General features: G+C 42.7%; 2 protein-coding genes across 2 annotated transcripts; one reads left to right on the top strand and one right to left on the bottom strand.

The window, feature by feature from the left end:
* Window positions 1–144: 144 nt before the first annotated feature.
* On the bottom strand, window positions 145–17,632 carry LOC309401966 (tetraspanin-4-like). The gene is made up of 8 exons (XM_081971365.1): window positions 17,434–17,632; window positions 10,314–10,399; window positions 7,649–7,840; window positions 5,503–5,577; window positions 3,723–3,824; window positions 3,456–3,584; window positions 1,117–1,200; window positions 145–542 (listed from the first exon to the last, which is right to left on the bottom strand). Exons 1-8 carry the CDS (start codon window positions 17,615–17,617, stop codon window positions 474–476), a joined length of 921 nt encoding a protein of 306 aa, XP_081827491.1. The 5' UTR covers window positions 17,618–17,632; the 3' UTR covers window positions 145–473.
* Window positions 17,633–19,410: 1,778 nt separating this feature from the next.
* LOC309382074 (DNA-directed RNA polymerases I, II, and III subunit RPABC5-like) lies at window positions 19,411–24,012 on the top strand. The gene is made up of 3 exons (XM_081933541.1): window positions 19,411–19,525; window positions 21,483–21,588; window positions 23,756–24,012. Exons 2-3 carry the CDS (start codon window positions 21,494–21,496, stop codon window positions 23,862–23,864), a joined length of 204 nt encoding a protein of 67 aa, XP_081789667.1. The 5' UTR covers window positions 19,411–19,525; window positions 21,483–21,493; the 3' UTR covers window positions 23,865–24,012.
* The last annotated feature ends 324 nt before the right edge of the window (window positions 24,013–24,336 follow it).

Below are 24,336 nucleotides of genomic sequence, written 5' to 3'. Positions count from 1 at the left end.
AATGGGATATGAATAATTCTAAGAAGTTTTTACCTTCCAAGTCTCCAGTTTTTATTTTCTCAACCTCCCAAACTTTTTTAAAATCCAGTTATAGGTACGACTAAATCATAATACAAATCAGAAATAAAAGGTACCAAATGCAGATTCTAAAAGATAAATACTGTTTTATTGGTACTTGGTATACTTTTGTTATATACAAAGCAGGCGATTGGAGGGGCTACATAATAAAATACAGTTAAACTGATGGACAATAGAAACAGAGATATTCTGGGAAGAGAAGGCCCCTCTTGCATGCATGGTATGAACATACCAAGGGTCAGAACTGGCTTTCGCCTGAATAAGAAACAGAAAAAAAAGATGTGGGAAGAGACCAATGCAAAACAAAAAACCTCCAGAGGAGCAAAAATGCTCTTAATCCACCTGCATCTCATGTCTCCCAAGATTGAAAGGACAAAGGAGGGACCTGGATGGAATCAGTCATAGTATTTCTCTACCGTCCGAACTTGGCAGTACATCAGCATGGAGAACACGATGCCCAAGACCTAAAGGAATAGAGAAAGATTTACTCAGAAAAAAGACAAAAGCACACACACACGCTATCACGCACACATGCTCGCATTTTTGGCACCTAACAACAAAAAGGTTAGCCATCACTGATCTAGTGGAAGACTGCAAACCCATTTTTGCTTGTTCCTCATTCAACTGAAAATAGTGCACTCAGATTTGCAGGTGTAATTTTGAGAAATTCAATGGGGGGGGTGGGGGGGAAGCTTCCTAAGAGGTTGGGAGAGATGCTTGCATTCCGTTATTGTATGTCAAAGGTGGGGAAGGATGGCCCCTTTATGACTTGTGGACCAACTCCCAGAATTCCTGCCATTCCCCCACCCACCCACTCACTTTATGTGGTTAGAATAAGGATCTTCCAAGGAAATCTTGCTAGGTATCTAGTACAGTGTTTCTTAAGTATGGTGATTTTAAGATGTTTGAACTCCCAACTCCCAGATTTCCCCAGCCAACATTGCTGGCTGAGAAATTCTGGGAGTTGAAGTCCACATATCTGAAATTTACCAAGATTGAGAAAAGCACTGGTCTAAGGTACGCCATCAGTCATCTCACCTGGACAACAATGATACAGGCAGCAAAAATGCCCATTGCAAAGATGTTCTCTGCTAGCCAACGTTTCACCTTCTCATAGCAAGGCTGCAAGGAAAAGGACAAAATAAACAGAAGCATGTGAAATAGTGGTTAGGAAACCTTGGGAGGAATGTCCCATGCAGGTAATTCTCGATTTACAATCATTCATTTAGTCCCTGTCCAAATTAAAAGAGCCGCGGTGGTGCAGTGGTAAGAATGCAATACTTCAGGCGACTTCTGCTGACTGCCAGCTGACTGCAATTTGGCAGTTCGAATCTCAACAGGCTCACGGTTGACTCAGCCTTCCATCCTTCCAAAATTGGTTAAATGAAGACCCAGATTGTTGGGGGCAAGAGGCTGACTCTGTAAACCGCTTAGAGAGGGCTGTAAAAGGACTGTGAGGTGGTATGTAAGTCTAGGTGCTATTGCTATTGCTACAGCAGCACTGAAAAAAGTGACTTACAACCAGTCCTCACACATATCACAGCATCCCCATGGTTACATGATCAACATTCAGGCATGTGGAAACCAACATGTATTCACAATTTTTGCAGTATCCCAGGATCACGTGATTGCCATTTGTGACCTTTCCTGCTGGGTTTCAATAGGCCGGGGGTGTCCAAACTTGGGAACTTTAAGACTTGTGGACTTCAACTTCCAGAATTCCCCAGCCAGCATGGCTGGCTGGGGAATTCTGGGAGTTGAAGTCCACAAGTCTTAAAGTTCCCAAGTTTGGACACCCCTGCAATAGGCAAAGCAGAATTCACTTAACAGCTGCAGTGATTCACTTCATTGCAGTGATTCATTTAACAACTGTGGCAAAAAGGTCATACATCAGGCGTGACTCACTTAACAACCGTACTGCTTAGCATTAAAAATTCTGGTCCCCTTTGTGGTTAGAAGTTGTGGACTGCTTATATACAGGTGGTCCTCGATGTACAACCACAATTGAGCCCCAAATTTCTGTTGGTAAGTAAGACAGTTGATAAGTGCATTTTGCCCCATTTTACAACGTTTCTTGCTGCAGTTGTTAAGTGAATCAGTGCAATTGTTAGTAACACAGTTGTTAAGCGGAACTGCCTTGCCCCTTGACTTCCAGAAGATCTGAAAAACTGATCACAAGACTCTGGGACACTGCAACCGTCATAAATATGAGTCAGCTGCTAAGTATCATGCGATCAAGGGGATGCTGCAAGGGTCGTTAAGTGTGAAAAATGGCCATAAGTCACTTTTTTCAGTGCTGTAGTTACTTCAAACAGTCATTAAATGAACTGCTGTTAGTTGAGGACTAACTGTACTATAGTATTGCCATTAACTCTGCTCCTGGAAAAGATCAGCAAATAATTTCCACTAGCGCTTCTCAGGTTTTCCTTGAACATAGAGGCATTCTACTTTCAAAAGTAAATTTGGGGAACATGACAGGAATCAGGAAAAAAAAAAGGTTCTCTCCGTTTTAGAATTTAGATTTGTACATAGATCTAGTCCCAACTTACAACTTGGCTTATAACTGTTCGTTTAGTGACTCTTCATAGTTACAATGGCACTGAAAAGAAGTGACCGATAAACCATTTTTCATGCCACTATTGCAGCATCCCCATGGTCACATGATCAAAATTCAAATGCTTGGTCACTGGCATGCATTTATGACGCTTGCAGCGTCTTGGGGTCATGAGATCTCCTTTTGTGACCTTCTGACAAGCAAAGTCAATGCGGAAACCAGATTTGCTTAACGACCGTGCTACTAAATAACTGCAGTGATTCACTTAACAACTGTCGCAGGAAAGGTCATAAAATGGGGCAAAGCTCACTTAGCAACAGGCATTTTGGGCTCAACCATGGTCGTAAGTCGAAGACTACCTGTGCATGCTTGGTGCACACACTATTGTTATCTGCTGTTAAAATTAATAGACATCCTTAAAAATCATGAACAGACAGAGAAGAGGACAAGCAGCAGCAAAGTGGAATTTCAGGTTGTGCATTGTTGCATAAACAAAGTGCGTTGGGGCTGTGGAATCTAGAAGGCCACTCAGGCAGGAAGGAGGTGTCTCCAGGGCTTCCCACGATTCTCTGTGCTTCAATCTGGCAGTGAATTTTACAGACTCTCTTAGAGGAAAGTGCCAGTTTGGAAAACACTGCAGGAAAGGGCATTCCCAATAATCTCCACTCACTGATGACGTTACCTAGTTTGGTAATGAAACGCCTGCAAGAAAACTACCAAACTCAGAGAGCGCCAAGGACTCCGCTATTCAAAGCCTAAGCTACAAACATTCTCTTCTATCAGTATAGATCATCTTCAGCACAATCCTTTGTTGCCATCTCACCTCTTTCCACCAGTTGTTACTGTCCCTTTGACAATCATCGCTTCGCTGTAAGCAACACGACTCAGGAACCGAAGTGCTATTCCGCACCTCAAACCAATCGGTGTAGTTCTGTACCCCGCAACAACGGAACTGCAAAGCAAGAAGATAAGAAGGGAAAGGGTGTGTGTGTGTGTATGTGTGTGTTTGTGCCTGATGTTAGGAAAAAATCCCAATGGTTTCAAACCAGGTAGGTACCACACTGGACAGGTTTTTTTTTTACGCACTTACCTCATTTTGCGCCAGGTCCCATGCTTTGGTTAACCCCATGTTGTCATCTGTGCCATAGAGCTTGAGTCCTTCCTTGAGGTTAGACTGGGCATATCGATCAAACTGGAAGAAAGACATACTACATGCACCAATGGATTTATTTAGTGTCACAAGTAAACGTTTCTGGTTAGGGGGAGTATCAAGGAACCAAGTTTCCCTTCCTTACAGTGGTGATTAAGAAGCCTTCTCCCCGCAAAATGGAGGGAAGTTGGAAGCTAGTGATGGCTAACCTTTTTGTTGTTGGGTGCCAAAAATGTGAGCACATGTGTGCGATAGCACATGCATGTGCCGGCAACCATAATGCAAAGCACCCCACCACATGCCCATGTGCACACAACCTCCCTCAGGGTCCCCCCCCCCAACTACACTGCTGGTGCGCTGCTTGCCACCAAGTTGAGCTTAGTACTTCCTCCGGGGGGTCAGGGAAGGCCATTTTTTGCCCTCCCCAGGCTCCAGGAAAGCCACCGGAGCCTGGAGATGACGAAAAACGGGCCCACTGGAAGTTCGGAAACGGACTGTTTCTGGCTTCCGGAGGGCCTCCAGGTGTGTGGGGGGGGCAGTGGAGGGCAAAAATGGCCTCCTCCGGCTGTTGAATCAATCAAAGCTGATTCATGCAACCGTCATGAATATGAATCAGTTGCCAAGTGTCTGAATTTTGATCATGTGACCACGAGGATACTGCAATGGTCTTAAGTGTGAAAAATGGCCATAAGTCACTTTTTTCAGTGCTGTTGTAACTTTGAACTGTCACCAAATGAAGAGTTGCAAGTCGAGGACTTAGCTATACTTAACACTTTGGTCTGTTTTTTTTAATGTCACCTTTTACATTACCAAAATTCCATTAGGAACACAAACATCATGTAATTTGATCAACGGGAACTTTTATGGAATGGGAAACTCCAGAAAGTTTGTGTATGGACATGGAATGGAGTATCCCATAAAAGGGCACTTTGCTGGCTGGGACATCCTACAACAATGGGCACCTGGCTGGCTGAAAGAATTCTGGGAGTTGAAGTCCATATACTGTTGAATTTGAGAAACCCTAATCTACACTCAGATGCAAATATTCCAGTTTCTTAACTGATTTCTTAGACCCACAATTGGAAAATAGGAGAGGTTGAAAGTAAACTTGCATATTTTTCTCTCTCTCTTAATATCATTTTCATCATCAGTTCTGGACACATTAAGATAGGAATCGATAGCTAGTATAACTACATTGATGTACGACTGTTAAATATTGTATTTTCTGACAGATGGCATCAAACTATGTATGATTGACATGCTCTCTTGATCACGTAGAAGCAAAGAAGATGACTTAGCCTGCACAAAATTGTTTCTCCCCCAATTATTTCATTTTTTTAAAAAAGAATATGTGCTCTAATTCTTCAAAAGAACATTTTTGAGGTTTGCCTAGTGCCAGAATTTTGATCATGTGATAGTGGATGCTGCAATGGTTGTAAGTCCAAGGACCAGTCGTAAGTCACTGTAACTTCAAACAGTCTCTAAAGAATGCTTGTAAGTTGAGGACTACCTGTGTAATTGAGACAGATGTTCAGTCTGTATTACATACCTCTTTGGATACTTGGAATTCATATTGTGATACAGATTTCTGATATTGGTGATGTCATAATAAGCTGTAATGCAGAACACTGAGAATTTTCTTTATGCAATCTCCTTAGCAATTTACCCCATTCCTTCTAAAAAAATTTTTTTAAATATATATGGAAATAAAGATCCTTACCTTATCCCGGCAAGTGAAAAAAACTAGCAGCCCAACTAGTTCCAGCACAAAGAGGGTAGAAAGGACCAAGAAGAACTAAAGAAAAACAGGCAAGATGATCAATCCAGGATGAAAAGGTTTATGATTAAGTCCAATGTTTTATATTTTTACAGGAAGTCCTTGACTTACGACTGGGATTTATGAGCTCAAAATCCCTGTTGCTAAGCGAGAAATGTGTGAAATGAGTTTTGCCCCATTTTACGACCTTTCTTGCCATGATTGTTAAGCGAATCACTGCATTGTTGTTAAGCAGATCTGGCTTCCCCATCGACTTGGCTTGTCAGAGGGTCGTAAAAGCTGACCCCATGACCTTGGACACTGCAAACATCATTATGGAGTCAGTTGTCCGGAATTTGAATTTTCATCACATGATCAGGAGGAGGCAACAACAGTTGCACGTGTGAAAGTCGTAAGTCACTATTTTCAATGTTGTTGTAACTTTGAATAGTCACTTAATGAACTATTGTATGTTGAGGACTACCTATATACACTTATGTACTTATCTCAGCTACAGTGGTGGGTTCCTACCAGTTTGGACTGGTTCGGCCAAACCGATAGGGGTTTGGCAGCTTGGGTTGCTGGAACTGGCAGCAACCCAGGCCTGCCATGGGCCCGAACAGATTCTCCGGGTGGCACCGTAGGTGGCGCCGTCTTGTTTTTTGCTTCTGTGCATGTGCAGAACAATACAATGCAACAACAGAGTTGGAAGGGGCCTTGGAGGTCTTCTAGTCCAACCCCCTGCCTAGGAAGGAAACCCATTTGTCGTTTCAGACAAATGGCTTCTTAAAGACTTCCAGTGTTGGGGCATTCACAACTTCTGGAGGCAAAAGCTGTTCCACTGATTAATTGTTCTGTCAGGAAATTTCTCCTCAGTTCTAAGTTGCTTCTCTCCTTGATTAGTTTCCACCCATTGCTTCTTGTTCTACCCTCAGGTGCCTCGGAGAATAGCTTGACTCCCTCTTCTTTGTGGCAACCTCTGAGATATTGGAAAACTGCTATCATGTCTCCCCCTGCTCCTTCTTTCTCTTAAGCTAAACATACCCAGTTCCTGCAACCGTTCTTCATATGTTTTAGTCTCCAGCCCCCTAATCATCTTTGTTGCTCTTCTCTGCACATTTTATTGTACTGCGCATGCGGCACGCCCACAAGCAAACAGGCAGTAGTGTCTGCCGGAACCCACCCCTGCTCAGCTAGGATTGTTTCCCTCATGTGAACTTTTCTGCTCAATATTTTTAATGGACTCACAGGATTTTTCTATTAGAAAAATACCTTGGAACATAACCTTTCTCAACTTGATGCTCTCCAGATGTGCTCCCTACCTGCCAATTACATCCAGACTTCCCCGCACATAACCAACATCCCAAAAGTGCACATTTTAAAATTCTATTATTAATTTATTTCATTAAAGCCTTTGCACCCATTTTCTACTCAAAACAATCCCTACTATACTAAAAAGAGCTTTCTTTTTCAGGAGGCAACTAAACTTTCTGGTTTTTCTATGAAGACGTTTCACTTCTCAACCAAGAAGCTTCTTCAGAAGCTTCACAGTACTCCACAAGGGGGCTCCCTCTGGTAAGGGGGAAAATCCAACATTAAAAATTACATTTGGTCCAGACATTTCACCCCCACCCACCCCGCCCCATAAATAAAAACTCAGGCAACGCCAGGTTATGAGCTAGTATTATGTAAAAAGACCCAACACAAATGAATAAAAGTTTCAAAAGAAAAAAGAAAACAAGTAAAGTCATGCATCCAAAAGACTGAAAGCAATTCTTAGGAAGGTTGTCTGAAATGCACTCAATATGTGGAAGCAGAAAAAACCAGGGGAGTGTCGATCACATAGTTGGGGGTCGCCATCTTGATTTTTTGATTCCCTTCTTGGAGATATCCCCGCTCAGAAATTTATCGCTTATGAATTTTATTCTAAGACCAAGGATGCCTGGTCTTTAAATAGGTCCCCTAGACAAATCTTGCTTTAGATTAACTCCTGGAGATACCACCTTCCCTGACCAGAAGTAGTTCTTGTTTCTGCCAACAGCCTTATTTGACATTAATTCCATCTGATTGTGTTCGTGCACAGAGTATGGTCCACAGAGATGCTACTTACTGTCAGCAGGAGACATCGATGTTCTGTGACTGCTCCCAAGCAACCGAGGAATCCCACCACCATGATGATGGCACCTGTTGCCATGAAGAGTCCTGCTGCTGACAGCGATGGGAAGGAGAAGGATAAGGTAGCAAAGCGGCCCTGCGTGGCGGCCAGCCATATGCCCACGCCGAGCACCCCACAGCCACCCAGCTAAAGGGAGAGACAAAGGAGAAGAACATTCACACGATCAAGAATGGAAGCTCAACTCTTCTCACTGGGTCCCAGGATACTGTTGCAAGAGAAATAATCAGGGACGTGTGGTCAGGGGAGGCAGGGGAGGCAGAGCCTCACCTCTCATCATGAAATAATATATAATATATAATAATAAATTATAATATATATTTCCTCCCATCCCTTTTACACGGTTCCTGCTAAGCTCCGGTAAGGAGAAGAGCTTTTGGGGAGTGAAGAGGTAGATGAGGGAGGAGGAGGAGGAGGAGGAGGTGGTGCGCGCGCGGGGCGGTGCCAGCTGGGCAACCAGCCGAGGCAGCAGGATTCTCGGAAGCGCCAATAACCTTCCTGCCTCCGCTGTACTTTGCACGCTCCTTGCGACTGCAATAGACATTCAGAAGTGGCAGGGGCTGTTGGGCTGGAAGCCCAAACCCCATTAGCCACAAAAGCCACTTCTGGACGTATATTGTAGTCGCAAGGAGCGCGCGAAGTCCAGCAGAAGCAGGAAGGTTCTCGTCGTTCCCCAGTCGCTTTTGTGGCTTCGTCATCAAGACAAAGTCCGGGAGCGCCGACAACATTTCTGCCTCCGCTGGACTTCGTCTTGATGATGTCGCCGCAGCTCCCGGGATGAACGGAGGTAGCTAGAGTGGCGCCAAGGCAATCCGGCGGGCAAGCAAACGTGGATCAGCCTACCTGATCCTCCATCACTCGCTCGCTAGCTCTTTCGTCCGCCCGGACCGCCTCGGCGCCACTCTGGAGGTCCGGCCGCGCCCAGCCGGCGACATCATCAAGACGAAGTGGCTTGGAGGTGAAGGGCTTTTCAGTGCTTTTCTGTGCATCTGGCGTTTAGGTAGATAGCTGGATGTCCTAAACGCCAGACGCTCAGAAAAGCACTGAAAAGCAGCTGCTGTTGGGGACTGCGGAGCGCGAGCGGCAGAGCGCGCTCAGGAAGGCGGGGAATGGGATCACGTGTGCTGGAGGCTGAGGCAGCCTCAGCCTCCAGCACACGTGGTCCTATTCCCCGCCTTCCTGATGACATCACCAGCCTCACCAGCCAAAAACCTCACCGCACGTCACTGGAAATAATTAGCTCAATTCCCAACAATTAAATTTTGCCTTTCCAGTCTATCAAACTCTCTCCCTACCACCTCAAAGGATCTTCCACTTCCACAATGGAAACTACTTAATGTTCAATTGTTCTGGACGTTGTAGAGTTCCAATGTTTATAATTGTTCCATGCAGTAGTGGGATTCAATTTTTTTTTTACTACCGGTTCTGTGGGCGTGGCTTGATGGGCATGACATGGCTTGGTTGGCGTGGCAGGGGAGGGATATTGTAAAATCTCCATTCCCTCCCCACTCCAGGGGAAGGTCACTGCAAAATCACCATTCCTTCCCAATCAACTGGGACTCGGGAGGCAGAGAATAGATGGGGGCGGGGCCAGTCAGAGGTGGTATTTACCAGTTCTCCGAACTACTCAACATTTCTGCTACCGGTTCTCCAGAACTGGCCAGAACCTGCTGAATACCACTTCTGGTTCCATGACGACAGAGGAGTTCAGCCAATGAGGAGCACAGGGAAATAAAGCCAGGTTTTAAGTTTGGCTTTTTTTCATGACAATATGGAATCAGTAAATAGTCACTGCATTGTACTTCATTTAATCTCACATCACTCCTACAAGACAAGAGTTTATAACTCTGCCGTTGTTTAGAAGACCCATGAATACCTGGGGTTTTAACCCAGCCTTTGAGCAAGGGAAAATGAGACACTTCAGCATATTGTGCTTGCCATCTTTTATCTTTATTGATTTATTGTAAATTCTTAATTATTCTGAACTGCCCAGAGCTCTTGAGAGTTGGGTGGCCTATAAGTTTCATCAATTATAATTAAAGTTATTATAATAGTAAGTTCCCATCGAGGAGACAATATGAGGGTGAACCACATATTATTATTATTATTATTATTATTATTATTATTATTATTATTATTATTGCATCAACAGAATTGTTTCACAGCGGCCAGTTGTTTCACCGGATTTGGCATTAATTACTAGTCGGGCCCCACATTATTATTATTATTATTATTATTATTATTATTATTATTATTATTATTATTATTATTATTCATTGCTGATTGTTGTTTATATCTTGCTTGTTTCTCATAATTTCCCCTCAGTCACATGAATTGTTAAATTAGAAAGAGAGTGAGAGAGGGAGGGAGGGAGGGAGGGAGGGAGGGAGGGGTGATAGATACGTAGATAGATACATAGATGATAGAATAGTAATTAATATAAAATATTCCTGATCTAGAATAGATCCGCTGACTTGTAAGGGATGAGGATGGCCTGTTGTATAGGAAGGCGCTCTGATGCATTATTTCAGCTTTAAAATATTTTAATCCAACTTTAAAATTACCCAAATTCATTATAGAGATACAGACTTGTCATACCTACCCAGAAGATGAGATTGAACAGAAACATTTTCACTTTAACACAAACTAAACATCCTCGGCTCACCCCCATGATGCACAAAGATAAACCTAGAAAGATATGTTGGTGAAATTCAATAACATTTCCATACATTGTTCAAGACAAAGCTTGATTTGCCAGTAGAAATACCACAGCTTAGACAACAGACTTAATAAATCCAAAATCTATTGTGGATAGTGCAAAAATTGAATTCTCCAAAGTAATTTGTCATGTTAGTAGGTAAGGGACAGGGAAATAACAGTAAAAATTTAAGGAACATATTGTATCACATCACTGCCTGTAAAGAAACAGCAATATATATTGGGGGGAACAGTTATTATAACTAGCAATTGTTGCAAGAGAACCAACAGATATTATAATAAAAACACTGATGTGTAGGAAGGAATCACTTGTACCACCTTATGAAAACAAGAATTCGAGATTTTTATTATGAGAAGTATTTTCTAGTTTTTATAACTTTGGACTTTTGTCTAATTACTGAAAATTAAGCCTTCTGTCTCCAAGCAGGAAAGGAAATCCTGAAAAGAAAATTAACAGGAATCAAAAAATGTAAAAGAAAGTACAGATAGTCCATGACTTACAACTAGTAACCCTTTGGTTGGAAACCCCCCCCCAAAAAGCTAGTTTCAAAGTTACGGCCACTGAAGCCATACACCTCCACAGTCGTGTGCACAACATTTGAGCGGATTCACCCTTATGACAGATTGCAGGGACACTGTAGGAGTGGTGGGTTCCAATTTATTTTACTACCGTTTTGCTTGTACTTGTCCGCATGACACTTCTGCGTATGCACAGAAACATCCAAGTGAGTGGGTAAAGCCTCCCACCGCCACCACTACCAATTCACGCGATCCAGGGCGAATCGGCAGAAACCCACCTCTGCACTGTGGTAAATCCTGACTTTTCTCCCCCCTCCCCCCATCATAAGCGAGGCTTGGCCTACCATCACCACTTGCGACTGTAATTGGCAGGCTCCAATTTGGTCATAACTCAAGGACTACCTGTAAGCATGTTTGCTGGTAAACAATTGGGACAAATTTCCAGAGTATAATGTTTCTATGTTGATATAACCCTGTTTCTAAGCAGCAAAGTGCAAATCTAGGTCTTCAACCTGTCTCTTCTTAATGGCTGGGTTGGTTCTACGTCTACGCAATTCAGGCAGTATCCTAGGGCACCACATTTTAGAGAATGCCAAAATTGAAAAAACTTCCAAAATACACAAGTATAAAATCTGCTTCTAGAGGAGATCAACCCTGACTGCTCTTTAGGCGGCCAGATTCTGAAGGTGAAGCTCAAATACTTTGGCCACCTAATGAGAAGGAAGGAATCACTGGAGAAGAGCCTGATGCTTCGAAAGAATGAGGGCAAAAGAAGAAGGGGATGACAGAGAATGAGGTGGCTGGATGGAGTCACCAAAGCAGTCAGCATGAGCTTAAATGGACTCCAGAGGATAGTAGAGGACAGGAAGGCCTGGAGGAACATTGTCCATGGGGTTGCGATGGGTCGGACATGGCTTCGCAACTAACAACAATAACAATATCTGTTTATGGCTTTAGAACCTTTCTTTCCATACTTTTTGAAAATACCTACAAAGTCAGATAAGTGATAGTAAATAGCACACTAACCAGAGGTTGCAAGTCCTGAAAAATTATTATTACAGCTAGGGATTCCAGGAAGCTGATAATATTAGACAAAGTGTTGACATTAAATTGTTGAATGCGAGAATCACATGATGAGCAAGTCATGTGACCAACAGCTTATTAAAGTTATAAGTGGTAGTAGAGCATACTCCATGCCAGTGGCCCACTCAAGGGTTAAATATAATTTCACAGAACAGCTGCCTGTTATATGACCCCAATGGGTGCTGATGTAATTAAAATTATTTACTGTAATTCAGAGTAAATAGGGAAAAATGTCCAAGAAAAGAAAAAAAGGAGTAGGAAACCCTAAAGCTAAAAAACATTTAGAAAATTGTCATTTCTAAGAAAATTGGATAAACAAAACTACAGGAGAGCCCAGAATATGCCAAAGGCATCAAAATATCTGGAGTTGGACCTGATAATGGACTACAGTCTCTTGTAGCTTCATCTAGGGTAGTGTTTTTCAAACATGGCAACTTTAAGGTGTGTGGACTTCTACTCCCAGAATTCCAAAGCCACCTATTTTAAAGTTGCCAAGTTTGAAAAATAGTGATCCAGGAGGTGATTATTGTAATCAGTTGATCTCGGTGGGACTTGTGACTCTTCATATATAGGACCCATTGTTAAATGAAGAGCAAATAATCTTTATGGTCTTATTTGAACAACATGCTCAATTGAATTAAGAGGGAGACTTGCATGCAAACATGAAAAACAAACTGTATTGGAGCATAAAAGGACACATTTTAACCAAAAACAATGCTGGGCTTGTTCCATCTTAAATTATTCTATCCTGGTGAAGTAAGCCAATAAACTGTTGTAATTAAGTAGGAATTTGAATTTGGTCTGTTTTATCCCAAAGTCCCACCAAAAATGTCATTTTACTATACATTTGCCAGCTTTCCATTGTTCCCATTGAATTATATATAAAAAATGGTGGGGCCTCAATTGCAGAGTCACAGCCATGATCTTGACTTTTTAAACACACAGAGCCCCGTTTGGTTTGGTGTTCCTCCTCTTAAGGACATACAGGTAGTCCTTGACTTATAACAGTTCATTCAGTGACCTTTAGAAGTTACAACGGTATTGAAAAAAGTGACTTATGACCACTTTTCACACAGACGACCTTTACAGCATTTCCATGGTCATGTGATCAAAATTCAGACCCTTGGCAATTGACTCATACTTACGATGGTTGCAATGTCCCGGGGTCATGTGATCCCCTTTTGCGACCTTCTGATAAGCAGTCAATGGGGAAGCCAGATACACTTAACAATAGTGTTACTAATTTAACAACTGCAGTGGTTCACTTAACAACTGTGGCCAAAAATGTGGTAAAATGGGGGGGGGGAAATCACTTAACAAGTGTTTCTCTTAGCAACATAAATTTCAGAGTCAAATGAGGTTGTAAGTTGAGGACTATCTGTATCCATCCTCCTCCCCCCATCTGATGCCACCCAGATGTTCAGGACTGCAATTCTCATACAAGCTGTTAATAGTCACATTTATAATCCCAACACAACCAGAGAGCACCAGATTGGGGAACCTGGTGTGCAATTTTAAGAAACAGAAACCATGCAATGTAGAAACTGACCATCTTTACACACTTGTGTGGGAAACGAAATACTCTAGATCCAGTGATGAAATTCAAAATTTTTAACTACCGGTTCTGTAGGCATGGCTTAGTGAACATGGCAGGGGAAGGATACCTCAAAATCCACATTCCCTCCCCACTCCAGGGAAAGGATACTTCAAAATCTCCATTCCCTCCCCACTCCAGGGGAAGGATACTGCAAAATCTTCATTCCCTCCCCACTCCAGGGGAAGGATACTGCAAAATCTTCATTCCCTCCCCACTCCAGGGGAAGGATACTGCAAAATCTTCATTCCCTCCCCACTCCAGGGGAAGGATACTGCAAAATCCCTATCCCCCCCCCACTCCGGGGGAAGGATACTGCAAAATCTCCAATCCCTCCCCACTCCAGGGGAAGGATACTGCAAAATCCCCATTCCCTCCCCACTCCAGGGAAAGGATACTGCAAAATCCCCATTCCCTCCCCACTCCAGGGAAAGGATACTGCAAAATCCCCATTCCCACCCCACTCCAGGGGAAGGATACTTCAAAATCCCCATTCCCTCCCCACTCCAGGGGAAGGATACTGCAAAATCCCCATTCCCTCCCCACTCCAGGGGAAGGATACTGCAAAATCCCCATTCCCTCCCCACTCTGGGACCAGACAGAGAGATTGTATTTGCCAGTTCTCCAAACTACTCAAAATGTCTGCTACCAGTTCTCCAGAACCTGTCAGGGGAAGGATTGAAGGAGAGCAATGTTTACTACACAGTAAAACATTTTTATCATCATCTTTTCAGTTAGTGACCTTTGAAAATCGAAGCCTTTCAATTTTAAAAGAATTATCTGACATTATCTATAAGGTACAAATAAGCATGTTGTCAATGCAAGTTAAGATGTTTAATTTCCTTTTAATAAAATGGAAGAAATTAATGACTTGAGCATCTAAACGGGGTAACTGAGTTTACTTAATTGCTCATGGTCTTACACCATATCCTGCTTGTGAGATTCTCACACCAATCTTCAGAGACAAGTCATCTTAAGTACTGCATCCATGTTCTTGCAGTTTACTAGATGGCTGAATTAAGAACCTCCGTCTTTCCATAGTCCAACTTTCTATACCAGTGTTGGAAGAAATGCCCTTCTGGGTTAAGTTCCAAATGGGGAAAAAGACACTGGAAACGTGGAGGTTGCTTGGAAAGATGGTTTAATGGTGGACAGGATCACATGGTTTGAGGTTCTGAACAGAAAAGGGGATCACATGCTTCCAGATTTTCTCGCACAGAGAGGGGCTCCTCCAGGTGCCGTCCGCTAGACAATGTCGTATAACCTTGTTATATGTTTGTTTTGTTTGCATATTTATTTCGAATGTTTTGTTGTACGCCGCCCCGAGTCCTTCGGGAGAGGGCGCGGCTAAGAAATAAATATATTATTATTATTATTATTATTATTATTTTGGGTAAAGAAGAAGAGAGAGATGCTGAAAGTTCCTGGTTTTATACTCTCTGTTCAGCCCCACCTCTCTATTTCCTGTGTAAGAAATGTATTCTGATTGGTCCGACTCCCATGATGCCATGCAGGGGCAACTCTCTAGGCTGTGTTTTGAGTCCAAGTTTGGTTGAGTTCCCAGATGCCATGTGGTGAGTTTCTGTAGAAAGCTAATCCTAGCTTTGTTATGTGAGTAAACTAGCTCAGGGACCCTAATGGTCCATTGAGAAAGGTGGGACTATTAAGAGTGAGTCTGTTTCCTTCCCAAAAACACGTTTCTCCATTTCTTATCCAGGGAAATATAATATTCTGCCTTTTCAATATTTCCTAGGATATTTCATTCTTCTAGGAGAGGGGTGGGTGCTAACTTCTTACACCAGAAAATCTGTTTCTCTAAATTGTTAAATCAAATCAGATTGAGACAGTGCAGGAAGAGGTTCAGGAGCTGGACCAGGAATAGGGAGACCATGATTCTGATCAAGACTGGCTAGTGAATTCTGGGACTTGTAGTCTACCCATTTTAAAGCTGAGAAACTTGAAAAACACCGCAGTCCACTCTCAGGCCTGGACCAATCATTCTCAATCAGCCCAAACTGTTGTTGTTGTTATGGAAAAAATAGCTCTCGTATAAGCACACTTCAAATAAAACCATCAGAAATGTTAAACAGTATGCTAAAAATGTGAGTTAAAAATAAGGAATCTGAAATCAGAGAAATCATTTAGAGCAGGGGTGTCAAACTCAATTTCATTTAAGGCTGCATCAGGGTTGTGTTTGACCTGGGGGGGGACAACACATGGTGGGCATGGCCAGCTCAACATCACTCGTGTCGGGGGCGCCTGTGGTGGTTTGAGTGCTCTGTCAGCAAAAACAGAGCTCAGCTCTCCTGTACTCTGTTTTTGCTGGCAGAGGGTTGCAGGAGTCTGTCGCAGCTGAAAATGGAGCTCAGGAGAGCCACACACAGCTCTCCTCAGCTCCGTTTTTGGTGGCAGAGGCACCGCGGGCTGGTCCTTTGCTATTTCCAGGGGGGCCCCCCGCGGGCCAGATCTAAGCACTCTGCGGGCCAGATCTGCACCCAGGGCCTTGAGTTTGACACCCCTGCTTTAGAGGGAGAAGGACAGAACAGAATGGCAGAGTGTCTATAAAAACAGAGAACATCCCTTATTCGTAACTTCCCCATGTGGATGATACAATCTTGGGTTTTGATAACCATGTATTTTCTCTTTTTTAAACATTGTATTTATATCTTTCCAAATTTCTTCTTGGAAACTGATCACTTATCATAAAAGGACTGCAAAACCTAAACGGCAAACCACTTATTTTGTCTTTCAATGTTGCGAGAAATATAAAAGTAATATTTCAAAGTTACAAACGTAATGATGTTATCTTTCAAAAAAGCAGAAATATATACTATTTAACATTTTAAAAATAGAACCTGTTGCATTAAATGTTATATGCACATACATGTGAGAAGTCCTGATAAAATCTTGATATTTTCTCCTATTTCTGTTTTGTTTGCTTGTTTTGTTTAATCAAAAACCCATCCAGTTAAAAAATAGAAACACATACAAAATGTAGTGAAGCAATTTTTTTAGCTGAAGTCACATGAGACTAGTCTTAGTTCTGCCAGAAGTGAAGAAACTTAGACTCCATCCTTATTCAAAACCATATAAAACAGCCACATTTTGGCTCAAGCTCCCTCCATTTTATGATCTTCCCCCTGCCATATTTCTTGCCATACATTTCAATTTCTCTTCTCTCTCCCTCTCTTGGCATTATGGAGAAACATATTCCTCCACTTTAGACAGACCAAATAGACTGCTCTCTGAATTGTAACTTTAGTTGAACAGAAATCTCAGATTTTTGACATCTGGTAAACCTGTATCAGATGTTTGTTTTAATCACATATAACTCATTTTTATTTAATGGATGGACCTATCCTCTCTCTGATCTTCTCTCTGCCCCTTTGGATAACATCTCAGAAAGGAGAGATAAATAAAGAATCTAAAACAAATTATTTTTTTAAAGTCTTTTAAGACAAGGCCAACTTTTAAAACAGCACATATACTTACAGTAAGTATATATATTTCCTACCACACTTAAAGAAAAAAATATACGGTTTTAGGTGTTCCAGTGCTGATGGCTTTTATGATAAGTGTTATCAATTTTCAAGAATAAATTTAGAAAGACATAAATACAATATTTTAAAACAAGGATCAATCCCTTCCAAAAGGAACATAAAGGGCAGAATTACCTCGACCCTGGGAAAGTTTCTTCTATTTATTTTCAGCGCATCTTTCCAGCTTCGTGAAAAAACTCTTTCTCTTGCTCAACCCCCAGGCTCATCACCCCTCACCCAACATAAAAACTATCAGATGCGCCCCTCACCTTGACTTTGGCTCAGATCAGCTTGGAAGAAAGAGGGGATTCGGAGCAAGGACCCCGTCCCAGGTACCTCTGAATCTGAATGTGGCTCCTTCGGAGGGCGAGATTCAGGATGAAAAGGGAGGGGGAGCGAATTCCAGGCATGGGACAGTGGAAAGGAAATGGGGGGGGGGAAGGAGGCAGCCATGGGGGGCGGGTTTGAGGATCTGGGGAGGAGTCCAAGGGGCTCTGGCAAGGGACTTTTGCTAATCCCAGCGAAACTTGGGTCATCTACACCAGTCTCAATCCGCCCCCAATCTAAAAATAATACTGTAGTATAATAGTTTTTCTGGATTCGCGTCAATGCCGTTCTGTGGAATCCTTTTTGGTGAGCAGAAGGGAGAGGTGGTGGGATTTTCCTGCCCCTCCTGCTTTCCTTCAATTGTTTCACTGTTCTGTTTCACACACAAGCACACAAACATTTTGTGTGTCCAAGTGCAAAGATAGGCTTCTTGGAGGAAAAACAGGGAGTTTTGGGGTTAAAGGATCCCATTCTTTCAAGAGTTGGGGGTACAGAAGGGGGAAAGAGCTAAGCCCCCGATTCTGGGTGCCCATATTCACACGATCACACTAGGCAAAACAAAACAGAAGGTTACAAAACAAAAAAGCTAAGCCACTATGTCCCTTGGTCTGTTTCCTGCAACAGAGTAGTGCCATTACTTCTCTGCAAGTCACCTCACAAATGAATTATTGAGGAATTTGCCTTGCCACCAATGCTCAACTTTACACAGCCTTTCCCTAGCACTTTTAATGCAGATAGTCCTCGATTTATTATCATTCATTTAGTGACCATTCAGAGTTAGAAAGCCCTGAAAAAGCGACTTATGACCATTTTTCACACTTATGACCATTGTAGCACCCCCCCAGTCACGTGGTCAAAATTCAGACACTTGACAATTGGTTCATACTTATGACTGTTGCTGTGTCCCAAGGTCATGTGATCATCTATTGTGACCTTCTGACAAGCAAAGTCAATGGAGAAGCTAGATTAACTTAACAACTGGGTTACTAACTTAACAATTGCAGGTTGTAAAAAAAGGGCAAAATTCACTTAACAACCGTCTTGCTTAGCAACAGAAATTTTGGGCTCAGTTGATTAGTTTATGAACTGGACACAAATTCCTTGTGTCCAATCACATTTGGCCACTTATTCTATTATGGTCATAAGTTGTGGTTTAACTGCAGATTTCTCCTTTTCTCCATAGTAAAACGTTTCTCTGCTGCCCCTCTCTTGGCCAACTTTGGAGAGCTTTTCCTAAAAATCCTCAAGGCAAGAGGTGTGGGGAGCAACCAACAACCTTGCCCCACCTGCAGTTACTCAAGAGGAGACTCATTACCACCCTCCACGTGATTAAAACGGCCACAGAAACTTAATAGGAGTATGTGTGTGCAACACAAGCGAAGTGATCTGCACACAACTGCAAAACCCGTTAACTATATTACAGGCGGTCCTCCACTTACGACCACAATTGAGCCCCAAATTTCTGTTGTTAGGCAAGGCACTTGGTGAGTATTCCCCCATTTTACCACCTCTCTTGTTGCAGTTGATGAGCGGATTGCTACAGTTGTTAAATTTAGTAACAAAGTTGTGAAGTGAGCCTTTGTCTTCCCCGCTTGACTTTGCTTGTCAGAAGGTCAAAAAACTTGATCGGAATATTGCAACGGTGATAAACAGTTGCCAAGGATCTGAATTTGCTGCAGGCGTCATAAGTGTGAAAAATGGCCATAAGCCATTGCAATTTCAAACAGTCACTGAATGAACTGTTGTAAGTCGAGGACTACCTGTATTCCTAGGAACGAAAGACGGAAAAGATAAGCCTGCCAAGAACAAAACAAAAACAAAACAGCCCCGGGTTAACGAGATGGATTGTTCAGACAAGCAAAAGGGAGGAAAGGGAGGAGCGTCCCCCCCCTCCCCGCGCAGCTTTCCTCCGCCTGATGCGGAGATTCCGCCGCTCTGCAGCGCCCTCTAGCGAGCTTTTCTTCAGGAAGTGACCGCGCGGCTGCCTGCGCCACACCATTTGCACCGCGATCCTAGAGAAAAGATCGGAGAAAGGTGGGAGCGGAGACCGGGGCGTGGAGGGTTGTTCCGCCCTGCGACGGATGGGCAGAGAGAGGGCTCGATCGGTGCAAGGAGCCGGCTGGTTCCTGCCGGGAAAGAGGGAGAAAGGATCTGCCGGAAAGAAAGGGCCGACTTAAGGGAGGGGGGGGGGACGCGGGACTTGAGAGTTGGCCAGGGCGGGAGCCATGCTGAGCTTTCGTCATCTCGAAGTTAGAGTCCTTTAGGGACCGAGAGAGAGTGGAGAGAGGGAGAGGGAGAGAGAAATAGAAAGAAGGAAAAGAAGAAAGAAAATTGAACACTATGTAGGTCAGGCACCTCTCTCCCATTATAGGCAACAATTAAACTGGTAAAGCTTTTTCCCCTTCTTTCCTCTAAAAGCAGGGGTGTCCAACCTTTAAGACTTAGGGACTTCAACTCCCAGAATTCCCCAACCAGCATGTGAGTTGAATTCATAGGAGTTGAATTCTGGGAGTTGGAGTCCACAAATCTTAAAGTTGCTGAGGCTTGAATACCCCTACTCTAAAGCGAATTGACGCAATATTGTGATAGGAATGAGTTGTAAGACTGGCATGTAGGTTTTAGCAAGCAGGAAAAAGGGGTGAGGTCTTCTGCCCCTCAAGGTAATTTGTGATGTTATATATTTTATCTTTCTGACTAAAATAGAGGAGGGGGAGTCTAATAGGAGAAACAGGAAGAAGGACTTTCCATTGAAGTGGAAGCATAATATGAATGATTTAATCATTGTTTACTAAATTGTTGCAAGGCTGCACACACACCTTCGCCTGCCATTTCTACAGAACCATCTCCTCTCACCCCCATTCCTGCCCCCACTGATCCGCAAAGCCAGGAAGTTTGAGGAATTCTGTCTTAAAAGAATATAAATCTTCTTGGGCTGCATAGATCACAGAAACTTTTATCTCCTGTGCAGGACTTGGATATATGCTGCCTGATGTGCCAAGAGGTCAAATAATGTTGGCACAAGCTGCTATGGGCTACAAAAATCTGTATGACCAGATGATCTGATTGGCACCAAAAAACCCAGCAAAAAATTTAGACCTTCCTCTAATCTTGATGCAGCACAACACTGTTTTAATCTTTGTTCTTAATGATAGGCCATGTGGTTGAGAAAGATTGGAGAAAATAAATTGGGTCCCATTAGAGGCCTGATTGCAGTGGTGTATTAACCATTAAGCCAGGAGTGTCCAAACGTGGGAACTTTAAGACTTGTGGACTTCAACTCCCAGAATTCCCCAGCCAGCATGGCTGGCTGGGGAATTCTGGGAGTTGAAGTCCACAACTCTTAAAGTTCCCAAGTTTGGACACCCATGCATTATGGCATAAAATACAGATAGAAATGAATAAATGGAAAAAATTACAATTGTCTTTGTTGGGAAAGATAGCTGCAATTAAAATGAATGTTTTGCCCAAGTTTCTATTCTTCTTTCAAATGATACCAATACTTTAAAAAGACGCAAATTTGGAAGAATGGCAGAAAGGTATTAACAATTTTGTTTGGGCAGGAAAGAAACCGAGAATAAAACTTAAAATAATGCAAGACATACGTGAAAGAGGAGGCTTAAAAATGCCCAACTTAAAATTATACTATGAAGCAGCAGTTTTAACAACAATTAGCGATTGGATTAACCTAACAGAGGATAGAATATTGAATATTGAGGGTTATGATTTGGCATGGCTGGCTGGGGAATTCTGGGAGTTGAAGTCCTCAAGTCTTAAAGTTCCCAAGTTTGGACACCCCTGCATTAAGCAGACTAAGCATGTGCTTAGGGCACCAGGCCCAAAGGGGGCAGCACAAAGTTGAGAAAGAAAAAAAAAACAAGATTTGTACAATATATACAACGAAAGGGGCACCAAGATTTGTCAGTGCTTAGGGCACCAGTGAGCCTTAATCCGCCACTGCTTGATTGACTCACAGATTCCTCTTTCTTTCCAGGTTAGTTCACCATGATCATCCCTGTACGATGCTTCACTTGTGGCAAAGTTGTGGGGAACAAATGGGAAGCATACCTGGGCCTCTTGCAGGCTGAATACACAGAAGGGTGAGTTTGGAGAAGGTTTTGATATTTGCTGGCATGTACATGTAGTCCTCTACTTACAATAGTTCGTTTAGTAACCAAAGTTACGACACTGAAAAAAGTGTGACTTATGACTGTTTTTCAGAGTTATGAATCCTGCACATCCCCATAACCATGTGACCAAAATTCAGACACTTGGCAATGGGTTCCTATTTATGACCGCTGCTGTGTCCCATGGTTCTGTGATCACCTTTTGTGACCCGAACAAGAAAAATCAATGAAGAAACCAGATTCACTTAACAATTGGGTTACTAAATTATCAACTGCAGTGATTCACTTAACAACTGTGACAAGGAAGATCATTAAACGAGGGAAAAACTCACTTAACAAATGTCTCACTTAACAACACAAATTTTGGGCTCCACTATGGTCGTAAGTCGAGGACTATCTGTGTTGATGATATGCTATCAAGTTGGCCTTGATTTAGCAACCACATTGATAAGATTTTTCTCCAAGTGGATCTGTTCCAAGTCTAACCCCTTCAGATCTTCCAAAGGTGCATTCATAGCTTCTAATTGAGTTGATGGAACTCAACTTGGTTACAGTAGTCCTCGACTTACAACAGTTCATTTAGTGACCTTTTGAAGTCACAATGGCACTAAAAAAGTGACATTTTTCACACTTATGACCATTGCAGCATCCCCATGGTCACGTGATTTACGTTTGGACGCTTGACAACTGACTCACATTTATGACGGTTGCAGTATCCTGGAGTCATGCGATCCCCTTTTGTGACCTTCCAACAAGCAAAATCAATGGGGAAGCCAGATTCACTTAACGACCGTGTTACTAATATAAGAACTGTAGTGATTCACTTTACAAAAGTAGCTAGAAAAATCATAACATGGGGCAAAACTTAACAAACCTCTCACTTAATACCATAAATTTTGGGCTCAATTGTGGTTGTAAGTTGAGGACTACTTGTACTGGTTATCCTTGTCTCTTTCTACCCATCTTTCCCAATATTAGAACTATCTCCAGAGAAGTAAGTCTTCACCTAATGTGTCCAAAGTAGGATAATTTGAGCCTGGTAATTTGTGTCTTGAGTAAGGACTATTTTTTTAAGGAACCATTGATTTGTTTCCTTGGCTTTCCATGGTATTTCCAGGAGCCCTTCTCCAGCACCAAACATTAAGACTCTTTCTAATATGCTTCACAGAAGTCCAACTTTATTTCCATGGTGTCACAAGAATATTACAGCTTATGCTACTCCGAACTTTCTAGGTAGACATATCGCAGCATCTGAATATCTTTTCTAAGGCCTTCATGACTGGTCTAACATGGCAGCTTTCTCCGTGGTGTTTTTTTAGCTGGTGGTTCCTTTACCATTGATAATGGATCCACCATTTCATTAGCTTTATTTCCGCTAGTTTGGTCTGTATTTGATCTTAAGCCTTGAACATTACTAGCACGTTATACAAAATGCTATAAAAATATGGTAGTACTCGACTTTCAGCCATAATTGATCCCAGAATTACGGTCATAAGTCTTGCTGTTGAAGCAGCTCATGTGACCATTTATTATATTTTTCATGGCAGTCATTAAGTGAATCCGCTGTCTACAATGGGTGTTTTTTGCTGGAAAGAGAAATGAACACTGGTTTCCAGCAAAAACCGTCATGTTACAATCACATGACTGTAGAACGCTGCAAATACCAAATTGCCAGATGTCCAAAACGTGATTATGAGACCACAAGTGGAAGGTAGCTGTCAGAGCTTTGAATCTGGGTTATACAGTAAGTAGCCCTGGGGAGGTCTATTGTGACTTTGAACGGTCACTAAGCAACCAGTCACAAGTTGAGGACCTCCATGTATGCATAACTCTTGGTAGTGTGCACGCAAACACACACACAAAAGGCTTCAAGTTCTACACAATCTTACCTAATGAAAATGTTGAAGCCTATTAAGAGCCAGGGGGCACCCGTTTAACTGAATATACAGGTAATCAATAAGTAAACCTTTGTAAACATTGGCATTCCGTATCTTCTGTTGTTCCTAAATTAGGCTGCAGGGTAGCAATAGAGACAGGGTGGCAACCTAACACAGCCTTACACAAAGAAAACAGAGTCATCAAAATTGCCCTGTACAAAGATGAGATACATAATTTCTTATTTCTCCTTTCATTTCCCCAGAGATGCCTTGGACGCTCTTGGTCTGAAGCGCTACTGTTGTCGTCGGATGCTTCTATCCCACGTGGATTTGATTGAGAAGCTGCTGAATTATGCGCCCTTGGAGAAGTAGCATTAGTAAATCTGAACCGTGCTCAATGGAAATGGGCTATAAACCTGTGCATCCCTTAGCTTGTGCTAAAATGGACACCGCCTACCAGATCAGCAGTAGAAAAAGTTCACTTCGGTGATGGATAATAAAAAAATACTATGCGCGTAAAGTTGTTCCAAGACTTCATCATTGAAAGTCTACACTCCAGAGCTGTTTTGAAAGAATCTTGTAGACGGTTCACAACCTTTGTGGCTTGGCAGCCCAGTGGGGGAGGGTAGTCCACGTGAGCAGTGGTCCAGCATTCACACATGCATGCAGTTCAACTTACACAAGTGGCGGGACTGGTGCATATGCACACGCATGCTCAAGTTGAGCTGCATGCACACTGCACATCTCCATGTGTGCCGGCCCACCATTCACATGAGCTTGCATGCCTCTCACATGAGCTGGTTCCAAAATAGGCCACAGGCCAGTAGTGGGCCATGGGCCAAGG

This window comes from Natrix helvetica (assembly GCF_964273705.1).
Source record: "Natrix helvetica genome assembly, chromosome: Z".
Lineage (NCBI taxonomy): Eukaryota > Metazoa > Chordata > Lepidosauria > Squamata > Natricidae > Natrix > Natrix helvetica.
This window is presented reverse-complemented; position numbering and strand designations above follow the sequence as displayed.